Raw genomic sequence first — 18,801 nt, forward strand, 5'->3', positions numbered from 1 at the left:
GGCAGGAAATGTGTTACTTAGGTTATTGTTATTGCTATTGGGCCTAGTCATCTTTTTTTAAGGACAGAACAATTAGTTATTTTTATGCTTTAAAATGTTAAAAGGTAAAGAGGTTATTGCTCTCTAGATTTGTTGTGCTTTTTCTTGTTCCCTCCCTCTTTCTATCAGGTAAAGGGCAGACAATGTACAGAAAACAGCATTTCATTCACTGAGCCGCTGTCTCGGCTAGAAATGCTTTTGTGCATGGTTACACTGGCAGAGGCACTAATGTTGGTCCGATTTCATCACCATAGTAGCTGGTTCCCAAGTGGTAAAGATCACTGGGAGAGTATAAGCACATTACATAGTTTACTTTCATTAGTTGTTGCCATTTGTGCCACCTTACAATTAAGCGTTAGTTGGTGTCAGCTGAGCCTGAGGCTTACAAGGATTTTTCAAGCATGACCTGCCCCATGGGAAGTGTACACATGGGAGCAGTACCCTTCCCAGCATTATACAGACATTGCCAGTTTACCCCTTTTTAGGTCACTAAGAACTTCTAAAAAAACTCCTTCCAGTTGGAGAAACTTACTACACTTTCTGCCAGAAACGTGTTTTTGTTAAGTACTTTTTTCCTATGTGATGTGCATCATTCAGGCTGGACCAGACCATTAGAGCTGCTCTGCTAAGGCAGGAGAAGAGCTGCTTTGTATCCAGGTGTATTTGGGTCTGATGAGTGTGATGGCCATACAACTCCAGCCTTGATCCTGGAAATGGCATCATGTGATTGTGATCCTGGTGGTTGTGCACCACTTCCTTTGGTTTTGTAATTTAAATTAGTATTTTAAATTAGTGAGTCTTCAGGGTTGATTCCTTACTGTGCACTCTGTAGAAGAGAACAGAATAGACCAGACCAGGTTGGAAGAGACCTTCAAGATCATCACGTCCAACCTATTAACTAATCCAACCCACCTAATCGACTAAACCATGGCACCAAGCACCCTATCAAGTCTCCTCCTGAACACCTCCAATGATGGTGACTCCACCACCTCCCCAGGCAGCCCATTCCAATGGGCAATCACTCTCTCTGTGTAGAACTTCTTCCTAACCTCCAGCCTAAAAATCCCCTGGCGCAGCTTGAGACTGCCCTCTTGTTCTGGTGCTGGCTGCCTGGGAGAAGAGACCAACATTCACCTGTCTACAACCTCCCTTAAGGTAGTTGTAGAGAGCAATAATGAAATGACAGGATAGAAGCAGTGGCTCCCAATGCCTAGTGATGTTATGTTTGGTTATTCCAGTCTCAAATACTAGAGAACACATGGAAGGGAGGGAAGCTCCCAAACGACTGGCAGTAAGTGAATGCCGCTAAGATAGAAAGGTGATGGGAGCATGTGTCATACAGCTCAGCAGTGTAAGAAATACTGTAAAATGAACAATTAGATGAACATTTCAGATTGTACATCCTCCTAATTATCCTTTTAATTATTCATCTAAAACAAGTAAAATGACCCCTGACAGAGCTATAAATGATTTAGGAACTATCAAATATTTATTAGATGCAACTGAATCCCCACAGAGGTTTTCAACAGATGCACACAAATCTGCTTTCCTGTGTTCCTCATCTCCTACAATGTTATCTATGGAATTTATAAGGCTTGAAGTGAGGAGAAAGTTCTTCACAGAGAGAGTTGTTAGCCATTGGAATGTGCTGCCCAGGGAGGTGGTGGAGTCACTGTCCATGGAGGTGGTGGAGTCACCGTCCATGGAGGTGTTCAAGAAGGGGTTGGATGTGGCATTTGGTACCATGCTTTAGTAGTCATGAGGTCTTGGGTGACAGGTTGGATTTGATGATCTTTGAGCTTTTTTCCAACCTTATTGATTCTATGATTCTGTGAGTGAGATTCTAGTTACTTATGGCTATTTTTTCAAGGCAGGAAAAGAGTAGCAGTACTTTCAGTCACTCAAGTTTCACAGATACGGTATTATAAGCCAGTAGTACTCAAGTTGATACTGAGCCAGGCCTACACTCCCTCTCTTCCTACAGAAACACTCTGATGGAGGGAGTGCCAAAAGAACCATAAATCATGGAAGAAAGTAGCCCTGTGATGTGGGTGTCATGAACATCCCATGCAATTTAATATTCAAATGATTTTACCATGAACAGTTTAAAGTTGAGGTGGGTCTAAATTGCACCTGAGAAGAGGCCGTTGTAGCCAACTGTCTGTCCTGATGAGAGGGCAGCCCTGCTGCAGCAGAAAGCCCAGCCTGCAGTGAAGCCTACCACTGATTCACCAGCAGAGGAATCACTTATTTCACAACTAATTTTTTATTTTCTTCAGCAGTGAAGAAAATCCTCCCTCTTATGTAATAAAATTGGGTTTATATTAATGTTCCCATTGTGATGACACAGTTGGCACACAGAAATCCTTGTGGGTTATGCTATTCCCATTCGAAAAAACAAAACAAAACAACAAACTAACCCAGAATCTTTAGTCACAGGCTTCTGGGCACAGCAAGCAGTGGTCTGCAGTGGCTTTTAGAAGAAAAAGTTTCTAATTTTAGTTCTGTTTTTAAGCAACAGTTTTGTGAGGGATGCTGGGAAGGATTTTGTAGGGAGTAATTCTTAGGAATCATGCATATTTCTTGTAGTGAAAGCAGCAGATAGGAAGTTTTTGAAAGCTGAATTCTTGGTTGGACTATAGGTCTCCCCTGTACCAGCTTCCACCACATGATTTTGCCCTCTATTTATACGTACAACTTTAATCATGATATAAAATATAAGGGCTTTTGGAAATGAAAAGAAAATACAAACAGGATCCTTTTGATTCTTACTGAATCACATAGTAGTAAGAATACAACAGTAATTGTAATAGCATCCAGTTTTTATAGAGGGCATCTCATGAGTAGGTCTCCAAAGCCTTATTGTTGCTTTTCCCATTCTGCAAAAAGGAGGAGCAGGGAGGCTAAGGGAAGATAGACTAGACTAGACTAGAATAGAATTAACCAGGTTGGAAAAGACCTTCAAAATCATCACATCCAACCTGTCACCCAACACTATCTAATCAACTAAACCATGGCACCAAGTGCCTCATCCAGTCTCCTCTTAAACACCTCCAGTGACAGCGACTCCACCACCTCCCTGGGCAGTACCTGCCATGTCCAGCAGTAGAGGTGGGACAGGACACAGGGCTTGCCCAGAACACATCCAGACAGAGGAAATACAAAAGAGAGAGCATCCATTCTTTTCCTAACATGTATTCTAGAGACATTCAGGGATTTGTAAGGACAGGGAACATGGTCAGCCATTACTCTATGGAACCACACTAAATGTATTTGATGAAGTTTACCATTTAAATTTTAATTGAAGTCCAATAAGGAGGGTGAAAAGTCCTTGAGAAATTTGAACTTTGGGTTTTTCTGTAGTCTGTGTAACTTCTTAATCACCAGCATTACTTGTAGTCTTTTTTCTTAAACCCATTCCCATAAAAAGGATGATCACCAACCATTTTACTTGCATTAGAAGTAGTATTCTAAGATAATGTGTAATAACTATAAATGCTTGAGAGAATTTGTGCTAAGAATGTCTTTCTCCTTGTTCTGTGTGTGCAGTTGCTATCCTGCTGAAGGATGACTATTTTGTCAGTGGCGCTGGGTTGCCAGGCAGATTCAAGGCAGAGAAAGTGGAGTTTCACTGGGGTCAAAGCAACGGATCCGCTGGCTCCGAGCACAGCATCAATGGCAAGAGGTTCCCCGTTGAGGTGAGTGGAAAGACATGCACTTATGTTCTCCACAAAAAAAATAAAATCAGAATGTATTGCTGTAGTTTGAGATGACTGTGAAATAGGGCAGTGTTTCCTTCAGTGAACATATCGCTTTCAAGGCCCTTCCGGCCCTCGCAGCGCTCTATCTATCATCTCTTATGTGCTTTTGCAATGTCAGCTCTGAGCTCAGCTTTGCTATCGTTGCCAGCTCTCATGTCCCATGGGTTAAGTTGCAAACAGCCACTTTTCTCCTTTCTCCCATAAGCTTTTCATGTGTGGGATGATCTCCTTGTAAATATCCGCAAAGTGACCTCGTTGTCCTCCAAATCTTTTCTTTCCCATAATGCTCACAAGCAAATAGCTGCAGTTTGGGAGCTGCCATCCTGAGATGCCTTTCTTTTATCAGTATTGCTTCCTCGCATACACGCACACACAGAGCCTTCTCTCTACCTGTATTCAGCTGCAGACTCCTGCCTTGTACTAACAGGACATCTACAGAGATCTGTGCAAATAGCTGTGCATTTGCTTTGCCTGTGCAGGAGCCAGCTGGAGCCAAGCCAGCCCTGGTCTGACAGCCACCCAGCTCTCACTGCTGCAGCACAAGCAAGGTCTCGGCTCGGGCACAGCACCCTGCAAATGCAGCCGTGTTCAGAGCATGGTGCTGGGTGGTCTGGAGCTGACCCCAAGGATGGCAGGGAGGGTTCTGGCACTGGGGGCTGCTGTAGAGCCTGGTGCAGTTGGGTCTTGGCTTGTGACTGATAGTCCTAGGTCTCTCTGTCGTCAGTGCAATGTTTTCTGTGTCAATAGAGTTTGTTGATACTTTTCACTCTATATTCAAGGTATTGCATGGTGAGATAAAACAGATGTTATCTGGGATTACCTTTGCCTTTCAGTAAGCAGATAAGCACTGTCAGAGCGTTAGTGTGTGGATGTGAGCAGGTTGCCCAGAAAGCTCACATGTAGGCAGAAACAGTTGTCTTGTGAGGTAGGTCTTGCAAGAACTTGTTTCAGCCCCTAGCTTGCCATATTTTGTCACATGTGGCTTTAGCCAATTCATATTTTTCAGGGAATGAAAGGTGCTTCCAAAGCCCAAAGGGAGATTGCAATAGACTCTGGTATGTGACCAAGACCTTCCTGCTCCAAGTGCCCCATCACACTAGAATTAGAAGCCATTTTTTGTCTCCCAGCTCTGAATGTATACATTTGGATGTTCTGTGAGGCAGAGATTGTTTCATATTCATTTCAACAAACTTTTCCAACAGCTTCTGGTTTGAGGCATCTGTGGTTTCACCCCTGAACACATGGAGCAAAGGCCCAAACATTGTCATGCTGCCCTGAGTTGGCAACACTGTTGTTTATTACCATGTTTCTGGGTGGCAGAAGGAACACTCAGGATGTCTGCAAAGCCAGTCAACTCCTCTTTTGTAATTTCAGGGAGTGGAGTTGGTAAAGGAGCCTGAGACTTCTTATTTGTGTCAGAATAAGTATTTCCATTTCACAAACCCTTTCTTATGATGCTAAGGCTATTTCATGCTGTCTTGATGAATGGAAGCTATTTTACTTTAGCAAAAAGCAAATTCCTGAGAAATAATGTTCATTTGGTTTAAGTATTTTTCCTTTTCTTTTCAACTGGTTGGAATAGTAATTTTTTCTATGTTAAAATTGGGAAGGGAAAAAAAAAGGAAAGGGTGACTGCCTTTCAGAATGTAGGTCACTTATTTATGAATGCTGCCCAAATCAAGTTTTGCAGCATAAGATAGGTTTAGTGTTAATCCTAATAATGAAATGTGATTATTTTTTTTTAAGTGATTTGTATTCATTGTGGTGACCTGAGCTTGCTCTTCTCAGGCATTAGCAGAATTCCCACAGTCTTTCCTTGACTGTTGTATAAAGGAAGAGCAATTTCCCAAAGAAGACTTTCCCTTTTGTGGTGCTGTCTACTTCCTGCTCAAGAATCCCAAACTTCAATCCTGTACTGAAAAGGATTTTCGTGGGTACACTTTGAAGTGTCCAGTAGGTCTAAGGTTATGAAGCTGAGTCCTTCCTGCTGATACATGCAAAAACAGCCCTCATAGTTGGGATTAGAACTCTCAAACAGCAACTGTACATGTATGCTTTTAATCTGTACTGCTAATTGTAGTGCAGCTTGCAACTGTCTGATCCAACCCTAATTGCCTGCTGCTGGGAGGTCTATGCCAGAAATACTGTACTTCATTTGAGAAGTGGCATTTCTAGGAAGACTGTAGGAGGTAAAGGACAAAATCCTATCCTGCAGAAAGCAAAATCCAAGTCGTTTTGTTTATTCTGAGCCTATGGACATAGGTAAAGCCTCTAAGGAGCTAGCAGGTATTGGCATTCCTGGTCTGCAGCAGTTACAGTGGGACGCAGCTGAAAGGAAACATTTTCCAAGTCTAATTGTGCAACCAGATGCAAAACCCATTAGTTCCAAAGCATGTCCCAAGGGAACGCAGATAGATCAGCCTCATCCATAGACTGTGCTCTGTGCACGTGAAGTGTAGATGTTTTTTCCTCTGGGAAACAAAGTGCTTGTTGGTATTCCTTTTTCTTGAAGAGGATGCAGAAACTAATTAGAAATGTCAGATATAATACAGAGGATTATTGTTTGACCATGTTGTTTGGATTTTATTATTACAGCTAATGTGTCAGATGGTAACGCTGTCTACGTTAATTGGTTTCCTTCATTGAAGCCCATCTGGATCATATTTTTTGGGGGGGTTGGGGGGTGATTTATACGTTAAATTAGTTGGTAAGATATATGAGAACATCCTTTTGTTTCCTGCTTTACAGGCGTGGTGGATCAAAGGCATACTTTAATGCATATGTAGTATATTGGGATTCCTTTTCAAGCCATGACATTTGTAATGGTGTTCTTTAATTATGTGATCTTGATTGATTATTTATTGATTAGATTTTCCTCAGTGATACCCAAGACTTACGAAGCCACTCGGATGAGCAAGATTGTCTCTGAAGTAGCATTCATGAACAGAGATGTTCACATGCTTCAAACTTTTAGCCACAGCCAGATTCCAGCTTGTTACCAGGCCTGGTTAGCACTGGCCTGAAGTTTCTTTTCCTCTTCTTCTTGTCATTGTAACATTATCATCTGGATGAGGCCAGGAACTAGTGCTGTGATGCTGAAGATTAAAGCAATACCATTAGTATATTGCTGTGAGAGTGGAGCGTGAATTCTAATGAGGTTGTAGGCTCTGTGCCAGCTCAGAAAAACTCACTCTCCTTTTTTCTTCAAGTTAAGAAAAGTTTTTAACATTGCCTTCTCTAAATTTTAATGAATTGCTGACTCTTTTGTATTTTGTTATTGTTCTTCTCCACTATAATTACTCAGTTTTTTCTTTTTTCTTTCTGAAGTCGAAGCAATATAAATGAACATGCAAAGGCTAGAAACCATTTAAATGGTGAAGTGACAGAATTAAAATAAAGATGATGAGCTTCCCTCAGGCCAGGAGAGAACCCAGGTTCCCCTCATTAGAGCCAAGAGGAGTAATTGCAGTGCTTTAATCTCCAATGTCATGGCAGTGGTTAGCAGCCCTGCCTGCGCAGAGCTTGCAGCGGAGCAGGGCATGCCGTGTGGGCTGCCTGCTAGGAGGGAAACCCAGCATTTCATGTTTCATAAGCAAGCAAGCAGCTGACGTGGCAGTGCTGTGCTGGCAGGGTTTGGTACCACTGTCCCAGCATAACTATGAGGGGGTTTTTGAGCTGCCTCGTACTCGTTTTGATGCAAAATGCTGATTATTTCTGTGAAGAGCAAAAATCAGAAGAGTGATTTTAATCATGACTCTGTTAATTTGATGTGAGCTTTGGCTGTTTATGAGCTTTCTCTTTAATGGTGCTAATTGTCAGTTATAATGTGAAGACCATTATACAGTAATATACAGTAATTTATTTAGTAAATGAGAATCTTATTCCAAGGACCATACTGCAGTATGCCATAGGGACCTCATCCCTTTAATCTTACATGAACAAACTTGCAAAGTCTAGGCCAAATTGGTAATAGGAACATCAACTTGGCTTCTGAATTAGCAAGTGATTTTGTACCCACAAGTGCCAACGTGTATGTTTTTGGAGATCTCAAGTTCTTCTCCATTTAATAATAATTTAAAAAAAAAATAAATCCCTAAAAGATTCCAACAAAACCTCACAAACCATCCCAGCAGAAAATTAAGAGCTAACACCCTTTCATGTTAATTAATGAGCTTTTACATTATCTTGATAGATTCATTTTGACTAAATTATTATTACAAAACAATCATTTGCATTAACAATTCCAGCTCTCCTTTAAGCATGTTTCTTAGAAGACTTTCCAGGTTCTAATGGTGTCTTTGTTCCTACTCCTTCTTTGATTTTCTTCCTTTTCCCTTTGCTATACACACTAACTTCAGTGTGGTCTAGATCTACAGCTAGTTGTTCTAATTTGAATGCTCAGATCTCCTTGCCAAAGTTTATCACCGTGTGCTATCCTGCTTCTTGTTACATCATTTAATTTTTGATGTTCTTTCTGTATTATCACAGGCAGAAGACAGTATCCTTACTGTTGAAGAAATATGTTGTATTCGTTGCTTAAAAGCCTTTACTGCAGGGAATTAACTGAGACTGGTTAATGGTTTGGGTTAGTTAGTTTGTTTGCTTAACCCTGGCTGTAAAGTCTTTCTAGCACACCTGGAGCCATCTACGCTGTACGTACAGCCTTTTGTTCATCTGTCAATGGCAGGGGATATTTATTTTTTAATGCTAGAATCAGGGCATTCTCTGTTCTTTAGTTTTAATCTTCTTGTGTTTGTAAATCAATTTAGATTTGTGCGCACATTTTGGTAGTGAAAGATGACTGTATCACAGTATGTTTTCTTGATATGAAGGAGAGAACTAACACCCTGTGTTGCAGCTGAGTTTATTATTTCTGGCATCCAGCATATCTGGGAATTGTAATTTTGCGAAGATCTCTGGTGTTGGCTTGAAGCACAAGTAAAGACTAATTGTGAAACAGGGAGCCAGCATTGGTTTTGTTTCCTTATATTTCCTTTACTAGTTGCTTTTCAAATTTCCTTTCCTCCATCTGGCAGGATGTAACAAAGTAGAAGTAATAAATGATGGAGGCATCTAAAGAGGACTACTGGGAATATATCACAGTGAGAAATTTTGACTGTCTGAAATAATTTCACTGCAATATTCACTTTAAGGACCAAATCCACACTTATATTGGTGTACACAGAGCTCCCAGTGACTCTGATGGGAGATGTGCTGGTGAAACTTTGAGCGAGGATTTGGCTCCATACTCATGCTGTGTATGCTGTAGAGTGTCCAGGGAATTTAGCATGCGCTGCTTATTCCTTCCACATCTCTTACAACACCCTTGACTTAATCAGTCAGACAAGGAGGATGGCCTTGGGATTTTCACATTTAATTTTTTTCCCCTCTACTGGCACTTACTATGTCATAATTTTTTTCAGCCTATTTTCTTAACAACCTTCTGTCTCCCCCTTCCCCACAGTCTTTAAGGATCTAGATAGTCTTAAAATACTCTAAAAATACAAGATGCTAAAAAGTCAAAACTGCTGCTCTGTCTTATCTCCAGCAGAGTAAGAATTTACTCCAGGAGTTTTCAGACTTCACTCTTTGCTCTTCACCACTTTTAAAACTTGTTCAGGTTTCTCATTGTCAGGAAATCAGTGTGCCTTAATTTTTAAACATAAAATGGATGGATGTGTTGGGCATACATCTGAGTTTCTGTCATGTTATACTGTAAAGACCATGAGCAGTGCAAGTTAAATATCATCTTATAACTCTCATGTTTACTGTTTATCTTCCTTGGTGTAGCTGGTACGCTGCCTCCTCACAGTTGTCTTTAGTGCCTCCCATATACTGACAGGAGAATCAGTTGAGACTTCTAATTAATGACTTTATTGCAATCAGGGTTCCATTTTAGTGCAGAATGCTTCATCTTGTAGTAGTGAAATATTTAGTCTCCATCTGGCTGATCTTTTCTGTGAATGCCCCATGATAATTAAGAAGAAACATGAGAGGATGGGCTGAAATTAAAATATGTTTTGTGGAGGGTTAGCCTGTCTTGGGACTGGTTGTGTAGAGACCCAGACAACATTTAGGGATGTAACAGCAGTTTGGTTTTATGGCAGCATCTTCCTGCTGCCTGCCAATAATTTCTAGAGCGAGTTGCAAATGTTACAGTGCATCTAGAGTTTTACTTGGAAATAACTATCCAGGAACATGAACCAGATATAACTCTTTTCATGTTGGCTGGGAATGTCCTGCTTTCCCCAAAGGATTTCCACCGACCTGTTGAAAAGGTCAGAGGCAGTAGCAGTATGCTGTAATTACAGTATGTTAATGATGAGCTAAGAGTTGTTCAGTCCTCTTAGCATAAATCCCTGATTTTCTACATGATTAATTGGAATCTGGAAAGACTGACAAGGAGAAGGAGAATCAGATGAGGTGAAAGTAAGAGATAAGAGGCTGACAGCCAGCTCTTGTTGTAAAGGAGAGTTATTTTGAATAGGAGAAAAAAATCAATACAAAGGTTGGAGAATTTGACAGAGTTATAAGAGCTACTTTAATGAAAGGTAGCAGATTCAATAGGATTGTTACTTGAAATGTGGGATTGTCTGAGTTAGAAAAATGGGACTGTCTCTCCCCAGCTGTAAAGGTGAACTTTATGTGCTGAGCTTACTGGATACTTAGTCCACTGGATTTCCTGGCATTTACTCTGGGCACTCAATGTGGCAAGAAAAGGGAAAAAAGTATGTATGGGAGATTGATAAATTCTGTTCTTCTGGAACAGGTATTTGATTATAGGAGAAGGAAGAGGACAGCAGTTGATAGCTATTTCTGCTGCTTCACTATGTCAGGTAGCTACCATGTTAGACTCTCTGGCAGTTTTCTGCAAGGTAAAGTGTTTCATTATGAGGAGACAACTTCTTGTTGCCTTAGCTGTAAGGCACAGGCTAGGGCTTGACAGGAGGGGACATTTAGCAAGAGCTCTTCTCTGACATGTTCATGTCAGCGTCCTTCCCCTAGCAGTGATGGTGAGAGGTGAGCACAGGTAGGGAGGCTGTGCATGGAGGCTTCCCAACCCAGGTTAGAGGTGAGTAGTCAGCTGAACCTCATCATCCCTCTGTGCAAATACATCTTAAAGCACCACTTCATTTAATATGGCTAGTTATGGGCACTTCAATAACACTGGGGAAAGAAACTTACTCCTGGAGCTACTAAGAGTACTGTTTTATTGTTCTTAGTGGAAATGGCCACCTCAAACAGAGCCAGGTTTTCCAAAATTGCTCATACCTTTTTGAGAACTTAGGTGCAAGGAGGCAATTTTTTTTCAGACTCAAATGCACAGTCATGAAGTGTGGTCTCTTCCAACTATGGTGATTCTGTGATTCTGTTATTCTGTGTGCGGCATGCAGAGAGGTGGGCTGCAGGTCAGTCAGTTGTCCCTGACCTGTGGCCTGGGATCATGTGTATGGCTGCACCGAGTGGGCAGGTTAGGTGTGTTTGCATGCCTTGCTGTGCCAGGTTGTGTCCTGGGATGCTTGTTAAAGCACTTGTTAAAGCATTGATAAGTGCTCAGCACTGCCTTCCCCTGGAGATGTATGGCCCTTCATAGTTATTCCAATAAGTCTTCTGGAAATAACAAAGATTATAACATTTGGGGGGGAAAAAAGGAAAAGAAAAGTAAAACCAAACCAAAACAAAAAACCCCAGCCAACAACACTGCATAAATGTGTTAAGAAGTGATAATGTTTCCTTGGCACACAAAAAATTGAAATAAAACCTTAATGTGGTTAATGGGCTTGTTGGTAGCTTGTTGGCCAGTGTTTCCCATGAAAGTCGTTTCACTGGGCTTCGAACAGTGTGAATAAATTTCACCAATGTTAATCATGATTTGAGGCAGCAATCAGGAAATGATTCAAATTGTCCATTATACTGGTGCTTTACTGATTGCAGTTTGGGGGTTTGGTTTGTTTATTGTTTGGGTTTTTTTGTCTTTTTCCTGAAGAATTCTAAATAGCTGCTATAACTTCATGCCAAGAGAACAAATGACATCAGATATGGTTTTCACAGTTAGAAAACTCAATATGTTTATTATGGTTTTACTTTTTTTTGCAGGTAACACAGGCTGTGAAATGCCTTTACTGTGGACTGTGATGATTTGTAGTAATCATATTTACATTCTTGCCCTCCCACCTGAATCCCTCTGCTGTCTCTTATACTGAGTTTCAAAGCTCTTTGTGACAAAGAATTGTCTCTTTGCTGGGTTTGTGCAGTGCCTGCCCCAGTGGACTTACTACTCTGGGATACAGCAGTGCTGCTGCTATAACCGCAGGCTTTGCAGGGATGAATTGCTTTGTTTTTTCTATGATAAAGCTTCACATGATGTAAGAGATCAGGCAGCAATATGAGTGTAGTCCCTGTTATTTCCCCAGTTCACAGGCATTGTATTTCCAGGCAGGATAGGAAGGTTAACTAAAGTTGAAAAAGGATCTAAAACACAGCAAGAGTTTACTGTCTGGTAAAAATGAAATAACCATCAAGTGGTTGAAAATGAGAAAAATGGTGTGTTTGCTCATGCTTTGAGACACACAGCAGTCATCCTTCTGTAAAGAAAAAAAACAATGTTGGGGAAATAGTTGTACCCCTGAATATGTGTGTCTTCTTGCTCCCTGTTTTTCTACCCAGCTTAATAAGCAAAATTCTGTACTCTCTAAGTAATGAGGCTCTTCAGCACATACCTCAGAAAGCTAATCATGTCCTTTACTATCGCCATTCCATCTAGGCTCTCTGTCCTCAGAGGGACCTTTTCTGTATCCTATGGCTTCAGAGAGGGGGCAAAGCATGCTTGCGTTCCCAGGAAGTAGCAGCCCCTTCTGTTTCCTGCCTGCAGCTGCCTCCAGCTGCTCACTGCTTGGCCAGGAAAGCCTTTGTTACCCTATCCCTCAAAGAAGCCTTGGGAATCATTGTCCATTGACCATTCAGGAGGGCTTCTTGCAAAACGTAGCTCCTGCTCTACACGTGTAAGAAATACAAGTTTTGGTTTCCCATCAGAACTAGAAATATTGTTACCATGTGGGAAAGAGCTTTTCTCCCTGCAGTGGGCTAACAGTTTGTTAATAGTTTATTCGAGCACAGAAAATGGCACCTGGTCTGCCAAAAAAGCTTTAGTGTCTCCAGAGGGGACTGTTAATTGTCCAGGAAAAGAAGATGGAAAGTGTATCCCTGATAGGGATAAATTGTTCTTCTCTGGGACTAGGGACAAATTTGATTTTTGAACAGACTCGCAGAGACCAAATAAAGGGTGGAGAGGGAACCTTGCTCCCCTCAGGTGGTGAAAGTAACTTGAGAATTAAAAACATGTGACAGCACAAGATCTATCACACACTTGTTATGGAAGGGAGAGGATTTGATTGTGCCAGGGATGGATTAAATTTCATGAATGTTGTCATTTGTTGTTTTCATACAGCTTTTAACTACATTCTGCGTTTGAAAGTTCATACCTGCAGCACCGCTTCTGTTTGCTCTTTGCCTAAACCAGGTGGCTGGAAGGGTGATTTGTAGCTGATTTTTATTCCTACATTGATCCCTTCCAACCCTGCAGCATGGTAGTGCCTACAACTAAGATAACAAATGCAGTGCTCAATGCCTGCATGCATTGCTCAAGGGCTTTCAAAGAGTAGCTTATTTAACTTTTCAAAATGCAAAAATACCCACAGGTGAGTAGCCAAAACTACAACATTCATTCAAAAGGAAGACCAAAGTTCTTCTCTTTGTTTCTCCTCAGCCTTGATTAAGAGGGAAATTCTATTCTCCCTTCTCTGAGGTCTAGATCCTTTTAGGGCAGGCTAGTGCTCTTGAAGAGAAGGTGGCTTGTTGAGAGTTGAGTGACGCATTTAATCTTGTGGTGGCACATACCAGGCAGGACCATAATATCCCTTAAGAAAAAGAAATGTCGTTACATCTAGCTCAAAATAGGAGATTGGAGGTAACAGAAGGGATTTAAAATAGTTTCATTTTAAATTCTTTGCTTGAGAGGTCTCATTCTGTTGGGGAGGCAGGAATGTGAGCACTCACTTAATGAGCTGCATTCAAAAGATGAAATTTCAAGAGAGTAACGGTAGAACCTGTTATTTCCTGAACATGAAGGGAGTCATCCCTTCTCAAATCTATATTCCTGTGTTTCTCTTCAACCTCATCTAATTCCCATGCTCCCCATTTAACTAGGAAAACTTTTAGGGGCCTTTGCTTCCAGGAAATACCCTTGGTAGGTACCTTCAATCATACCAGTCAATGATGTTAAACCACCTGCTGTTTGCTAAGTAATGCTGAGAGCTACATGCTGTTGTTGCTGGCATACCATTTATGAAAGGCCTGTTAGCCCTCCCACTGAACCATATGGTGATTTCTCAGGCTGTTTAGTAGTACCAAGTCTCAAATTGGTCAGAAAATAAAAAGTATTCCTTGTGTTGTCTCTGATAAGATGTTCCTGTTCCCGTCCCCTTTGTGGTATGAGGGGATATGTTCTGAGGTGTATTGCCCTTTACTGGGCATAGCCTGGAAGTGAGTTGCTGTATTTCTAGCATGCAGGACTGCAATCTTACAACTTAGTTTTTCAAGAAACTGAAAACAGCAATTTCTGGATGCTTGCAGCTCAAGCAGCTGTTACATTGGTTCATTTTAAAGAAGAGAAATATATAAAATATGTATGAAAAGTACGAAAGCTGAAGTGCAGGGCTCAGCTCTGAGGAGCTGGAAGGTGAGACCATGTAAGAGGAAATGAATGCTTTCTGTAGAAGAAAAGTGTGCTGTCATTTCAAAGAAAGATTCCTAGCAAACCATCTTGGCCTGCTTAACACCTGAGGTAACAAAATGTCCACACGTGATCTCTGGCATAGTATTGCTGCATTATTAGCAGACTTCAGGTGTTTTCCATTCATGGTCAAGTAAGATAGAAGGAGAAAACATTTTGGTAATGCTGCAAGGAAAAAATTGGTAGCAATCAGAAGCTGGAACTGGGAAAGGGCAGTAGGAGAGAAATAATTAGCAAGGATAATTTTCAGGCCTTGACAGCCTGGCGTGTCTCTCTAGCAGTGAATGGATTCACCTGACACCCAGAGATAGCCATCTGATAATAGCACTCATAAGATCAATACATCGATACTGTATCCTTGAAACAGTATTTAAAGTCTGTTCTTAGGTTCATTTCTTTACTTCTGTAAAGTTATAACGATCAGGGATTTGAGATAATGCAGTCATTGCAGTTTTATCGGCCTTCCTTCATTCACTCTATTTTAATGCATCTACCGTGATTGCTGAGGAAGGATACTCAGTGAGCTTAATCTGCATATGCTTTAAAAAGGAAGGATGCTCAAAAGATTAAAAAGGGGCCTCATGCAGAACATGTTTGAGAGTTTGCAGTGCTTACAATGGCAGGGTGTTTGCACGAGAGGTATTTTGAATGTAAAGCTTCTATGGTGCTGGCCCTGCAGACCTCATGGTGAGGAGAGGAAGGGGAGCTAGGCACATCTGAGGTTTTGCTTCTGTAGACTGATACTCTGCCCAGGCTCTTGCATGGCTAATAATGCCACAATATCACTGGGTAAAATCTAGTGCTGCTTCTTTCTGTTAATGTATCTTGCTCTGGTCCTCATCTCTTCACGTTGTAGAGAATTATGTGTGAGATTGAGATACAGATCCCAGAACTCGGGAATAATGTGTGCCTGATTAAAATAATGCAAGAGATTTAGATCTGTTTCCTCTATATAGACTCACCAGATCCTCCCAAATGCCTGCATTCTGAAAGAATTTTAAGAGGGATGGACATTTTACTTTTAATAAACACTGTTGTGAAGGACAGGAGACATACAGCAGGGCAGTATCATTTCCATGATTGCACCATGTGTATGTTCTGTCTCTATCAAGGGACAAGCTTCTGTTGAAAAAGACCTATTTATTTAACAACTTCCACAACAAAGAAATCCTTTTCCTGATAAAGACCAGAAAGATCAGTGGCTGCCCTCTGAGCGCCCAGGAGGAATTATTTTGTATCTCTGTCTCTTGGTATTGACAGGTGCTTTTCTGCAGCAGCCCGAGGGACTGATCCCATCCCCACCACAGCCCCAGCAGCCTTGCTGGAGGGTGGAAAGTTCAGCAAGTTCAAAAACGGTGGGTTTTGCTCGTTTTAAGAAGATTACAGCGTGAAAGATGAAAGAGGAGATCAGAACCGGCAGGAAGCTGTGATTTGAATAGGACCTTCAATTTCACATGTTATGTCCTTAAGAGAGGAGTCAGTGCCTGGTTTTTGTTGACAGGTGTGGTGACGGCCTTGAGGGATGATGGGCACTTTGGCGAGTCACTAAATTGATTTGATAATCAGTAAGTGAATTTGCTAAAAGCAGGTGCTACATGCCTTCTTTGGGGCTTGCTTAACCTAGTGACAGCTCATTTTAAAGTGTACTTGGAGGCTTTAGTTGATTTTTCCTTCTCTCTTCCCGGTGAGAACTATACACAGTTAATGCCAAATTAAAGAAGCTGTTTCTCCTCTTCATAAAGCTAACCAGATGTTACTTTTACAAAGGAGCTGCTGTCCCAGGTTAAATTCTCCATTTTCTCCAGATAGAATCAGATACTGGTGATCATCATTGTCAGTCTGTAATGTTTCTGCCCTCTCAATGGGGCCATAGTATTTCATCATCGCTGCCTTCTCTACACAGAGAGCTTTGGTATCACAGGCAGCCTTTGACAGTAGGAGCCTTTTATAACTGTCCTGCTTCTCGTTTCAGTTTTGCTTTCCCAGCTGGCCCTGTAACCCATACACTTTATCTCCTTTTGGAGCACCAAGTGGAGGTTTTCCCTTTCCCTAGTGGTACACACGATGGATGCTGCTGCATGAGTCCCACACCAGCAGGGTAGGAAGATGGCAGGCAAGTGTGGCCTGGGTGGCAGGTGGCTATGGCTGAAGGTCATTTCCCTCCAGTGCCATTCTGTGTAATCTTTAGGCTGTTTGTGAAGCTCCTGGTTTGGGTTTGCAGTTACCTCCTCAATTGCCCTGCTATTTTCTATGGAAACTTGACACAGGACGAGTCTGTCAAAACGAAATGCACGGCCTCCAGCATCAGGTATGCTTATTAGAGTTCATGCTGGCTTATGTAGGAGCTATTCAGAAAGGGGATTTTACTCCTGGCATTTGTGAAAGGTGATAGAATTTGTAAAAGTTTAATGTGCATCTATTTTCTGGTTCCCCAGCAGTGCCTGCATTGGTTGCTTTGATTCAGATCAGAAATATTTGTGCTCTCGTTAACTCACTCCCCCAGCTATTACAAATAACAGATTTCCTTTGTCTCTTATGTGCATTCATGATTGTCCTCTGCTCTTAAGACATAAATTGCAGCTGTGTCCTTCATACCGTGATGCTCGAACGATTTCCTTTTCAACAAAGAGTACATAATAAAGGTTAAAAATTATTTTTGCAATCCATGCATTTAAGTATACATTACTATCTGTTTTAAGGATGGATAATCAATATAAAAAATGATACTTCCGTGTATTCCTAATAGGTCACTGTGTAAATATCCATAATGGAATCGATCCCCCTTGGATTATGGCAACCATTAGTACAGAAAGGGGTTTCACGATTAATGTATCAGATATTTGCCTTTCATACTTACATGCAAAATGATTATTTATTGATTATTTTCAATCCAGGTTAATGATGTTGAAGAGGTTTCAGTATCTCAATTTAAAGTACTTAAAGTGTGGTTCGAACAGAACTATCATACCCTTTCACGAAGTTGTGACTAACATCTGATAAGTGCATGCATATATGCTGTGCATAGATTAAAGATGTTTGTGCACCATGATGCATTTAGTGTCAGCCTGGAGTGGTAAGCTTCGCTGTTTCTATAGTTTTGCTGGGCAGCAATAGGATATCGCTAGAGCCAAGCACCTGGGGGTTCACCCTTCTCAAAGCATGTGTGACTCTCATTGTGGTTCATGGGAGCTGTAAATTTGCCGCTACAGGGAGGAGGATTTTCTTGCTAAGTGTAATTTTTGCTTTTCTCAATTGCAAATGTTTCCACAAGTAGACTAATGTATTCCATTATTCCTGTTAGAAATATCCACATAAACATGAGCATTATTATCTCAGGTAACCAGCTGAGGGAGTGAGAGCCAAGATGTGGATTTGGAAACCAAGCTGATTCCCCTAATATCTGCCAAGCGCATTTTCTTGCAGGACTCTGCTGAATGCAGGGGACCAAATGGTAGAAGATGAGGGCAGCACTGTGCTCACCAAGACTGGCATCACTGCATATGCCAAATTCTGAAATGCAGAGCCCAAATGGAAACCTTCCCCCTACAATGGATGTTCAGGGTCTCCTCTGACAGAGGGGCAAGACAGCCAAGCATGGTCACTTACTACCACAAGGTGAAGATAGAACATTTACTCACACTGATGCTGTTTTAGTAGTGATTTACATGAAAAAAACGTAGTGAGTGGATGGGAGTGTAAGGCTGGCCAGGCTTGACTGTTGCACCCCTGGTGTGAGTGTGTAATGCTAGCCAGGATTAGACCATGATGACAGAGTACTTAGCCGTGGAAGTGGAATCACAACAGAGGAAAATTACTGCATTTCATCCCAGTTTAGCAGAAGCCATCATCTGAACTGGTTTTCTTTAGTAATCAGCTTTTGGGTCAGGAAAAATTACCTACTGTTTTATCTTTAACAAACTGATTGCTGCCTGAAGTGTTGTAACACTGAGCATGAAAAGCATGTATGAAAGCCAAACCGTGTGCTAAAAGACTTGTCATAGAACATTTTACATTTGTAGAACTTTCCAGCTGAATATCATAGAGCTGTTTGACAGTATTAATGAGCAGTGGGAAGAACATAACAAAAAACTGTATACGACTTAGGATCCTGTGTCACGTTCACAAAGTTACATGGCACATGGCTCTGACTATTTTCAGGTCAGTACATGGTGGCTTCCTCAGTTCCTGGAAGTCAAACATCAACTCAAC

At 41.4% G+C, this 18,801-nt stretch overlaps 1 protein-coding gene across 1 annotated transcript in view; it reads left to right on the forward strand.

Moving 5' to 3' along the window:
- The window catches only part of PTPRG (protein tyrosine phosphatase receptor type G), a 427,661-nt gene that overhangs the window by 231,318 nt on the left and 177,542 nt on the right, over window positions 1-18,801 (forward strand). Inside the window, exon 4 of the mRNA XM_068154239.1 lies at window positions 3,589-3,737. Within this exon, the coding sequence (XP_068010340.1) occupies window positions 3,589-3,737 (149 nt within the window). The remainder of the gene's footprint in view (window positions 1-3,588; window positions 3,738-18,801) is intronic.

The sequence above is a fragment of the Melanerpes formicivorus genome, unplaced genomic scaffold, assembly GCF_026170545.1.
Source record: "Melanerpes formicivorus ecotype bairdi unplaced genomic scaffold, bMelFor1.0.p_v2 SCAF_28, whole genome shotgun sequence".
Lineage (NCBI taxonomy): Eukaryota > Metazoa > Chordata > Aves > Piciformes > Picidae > Melanerpes > Melanerpes formicivorus.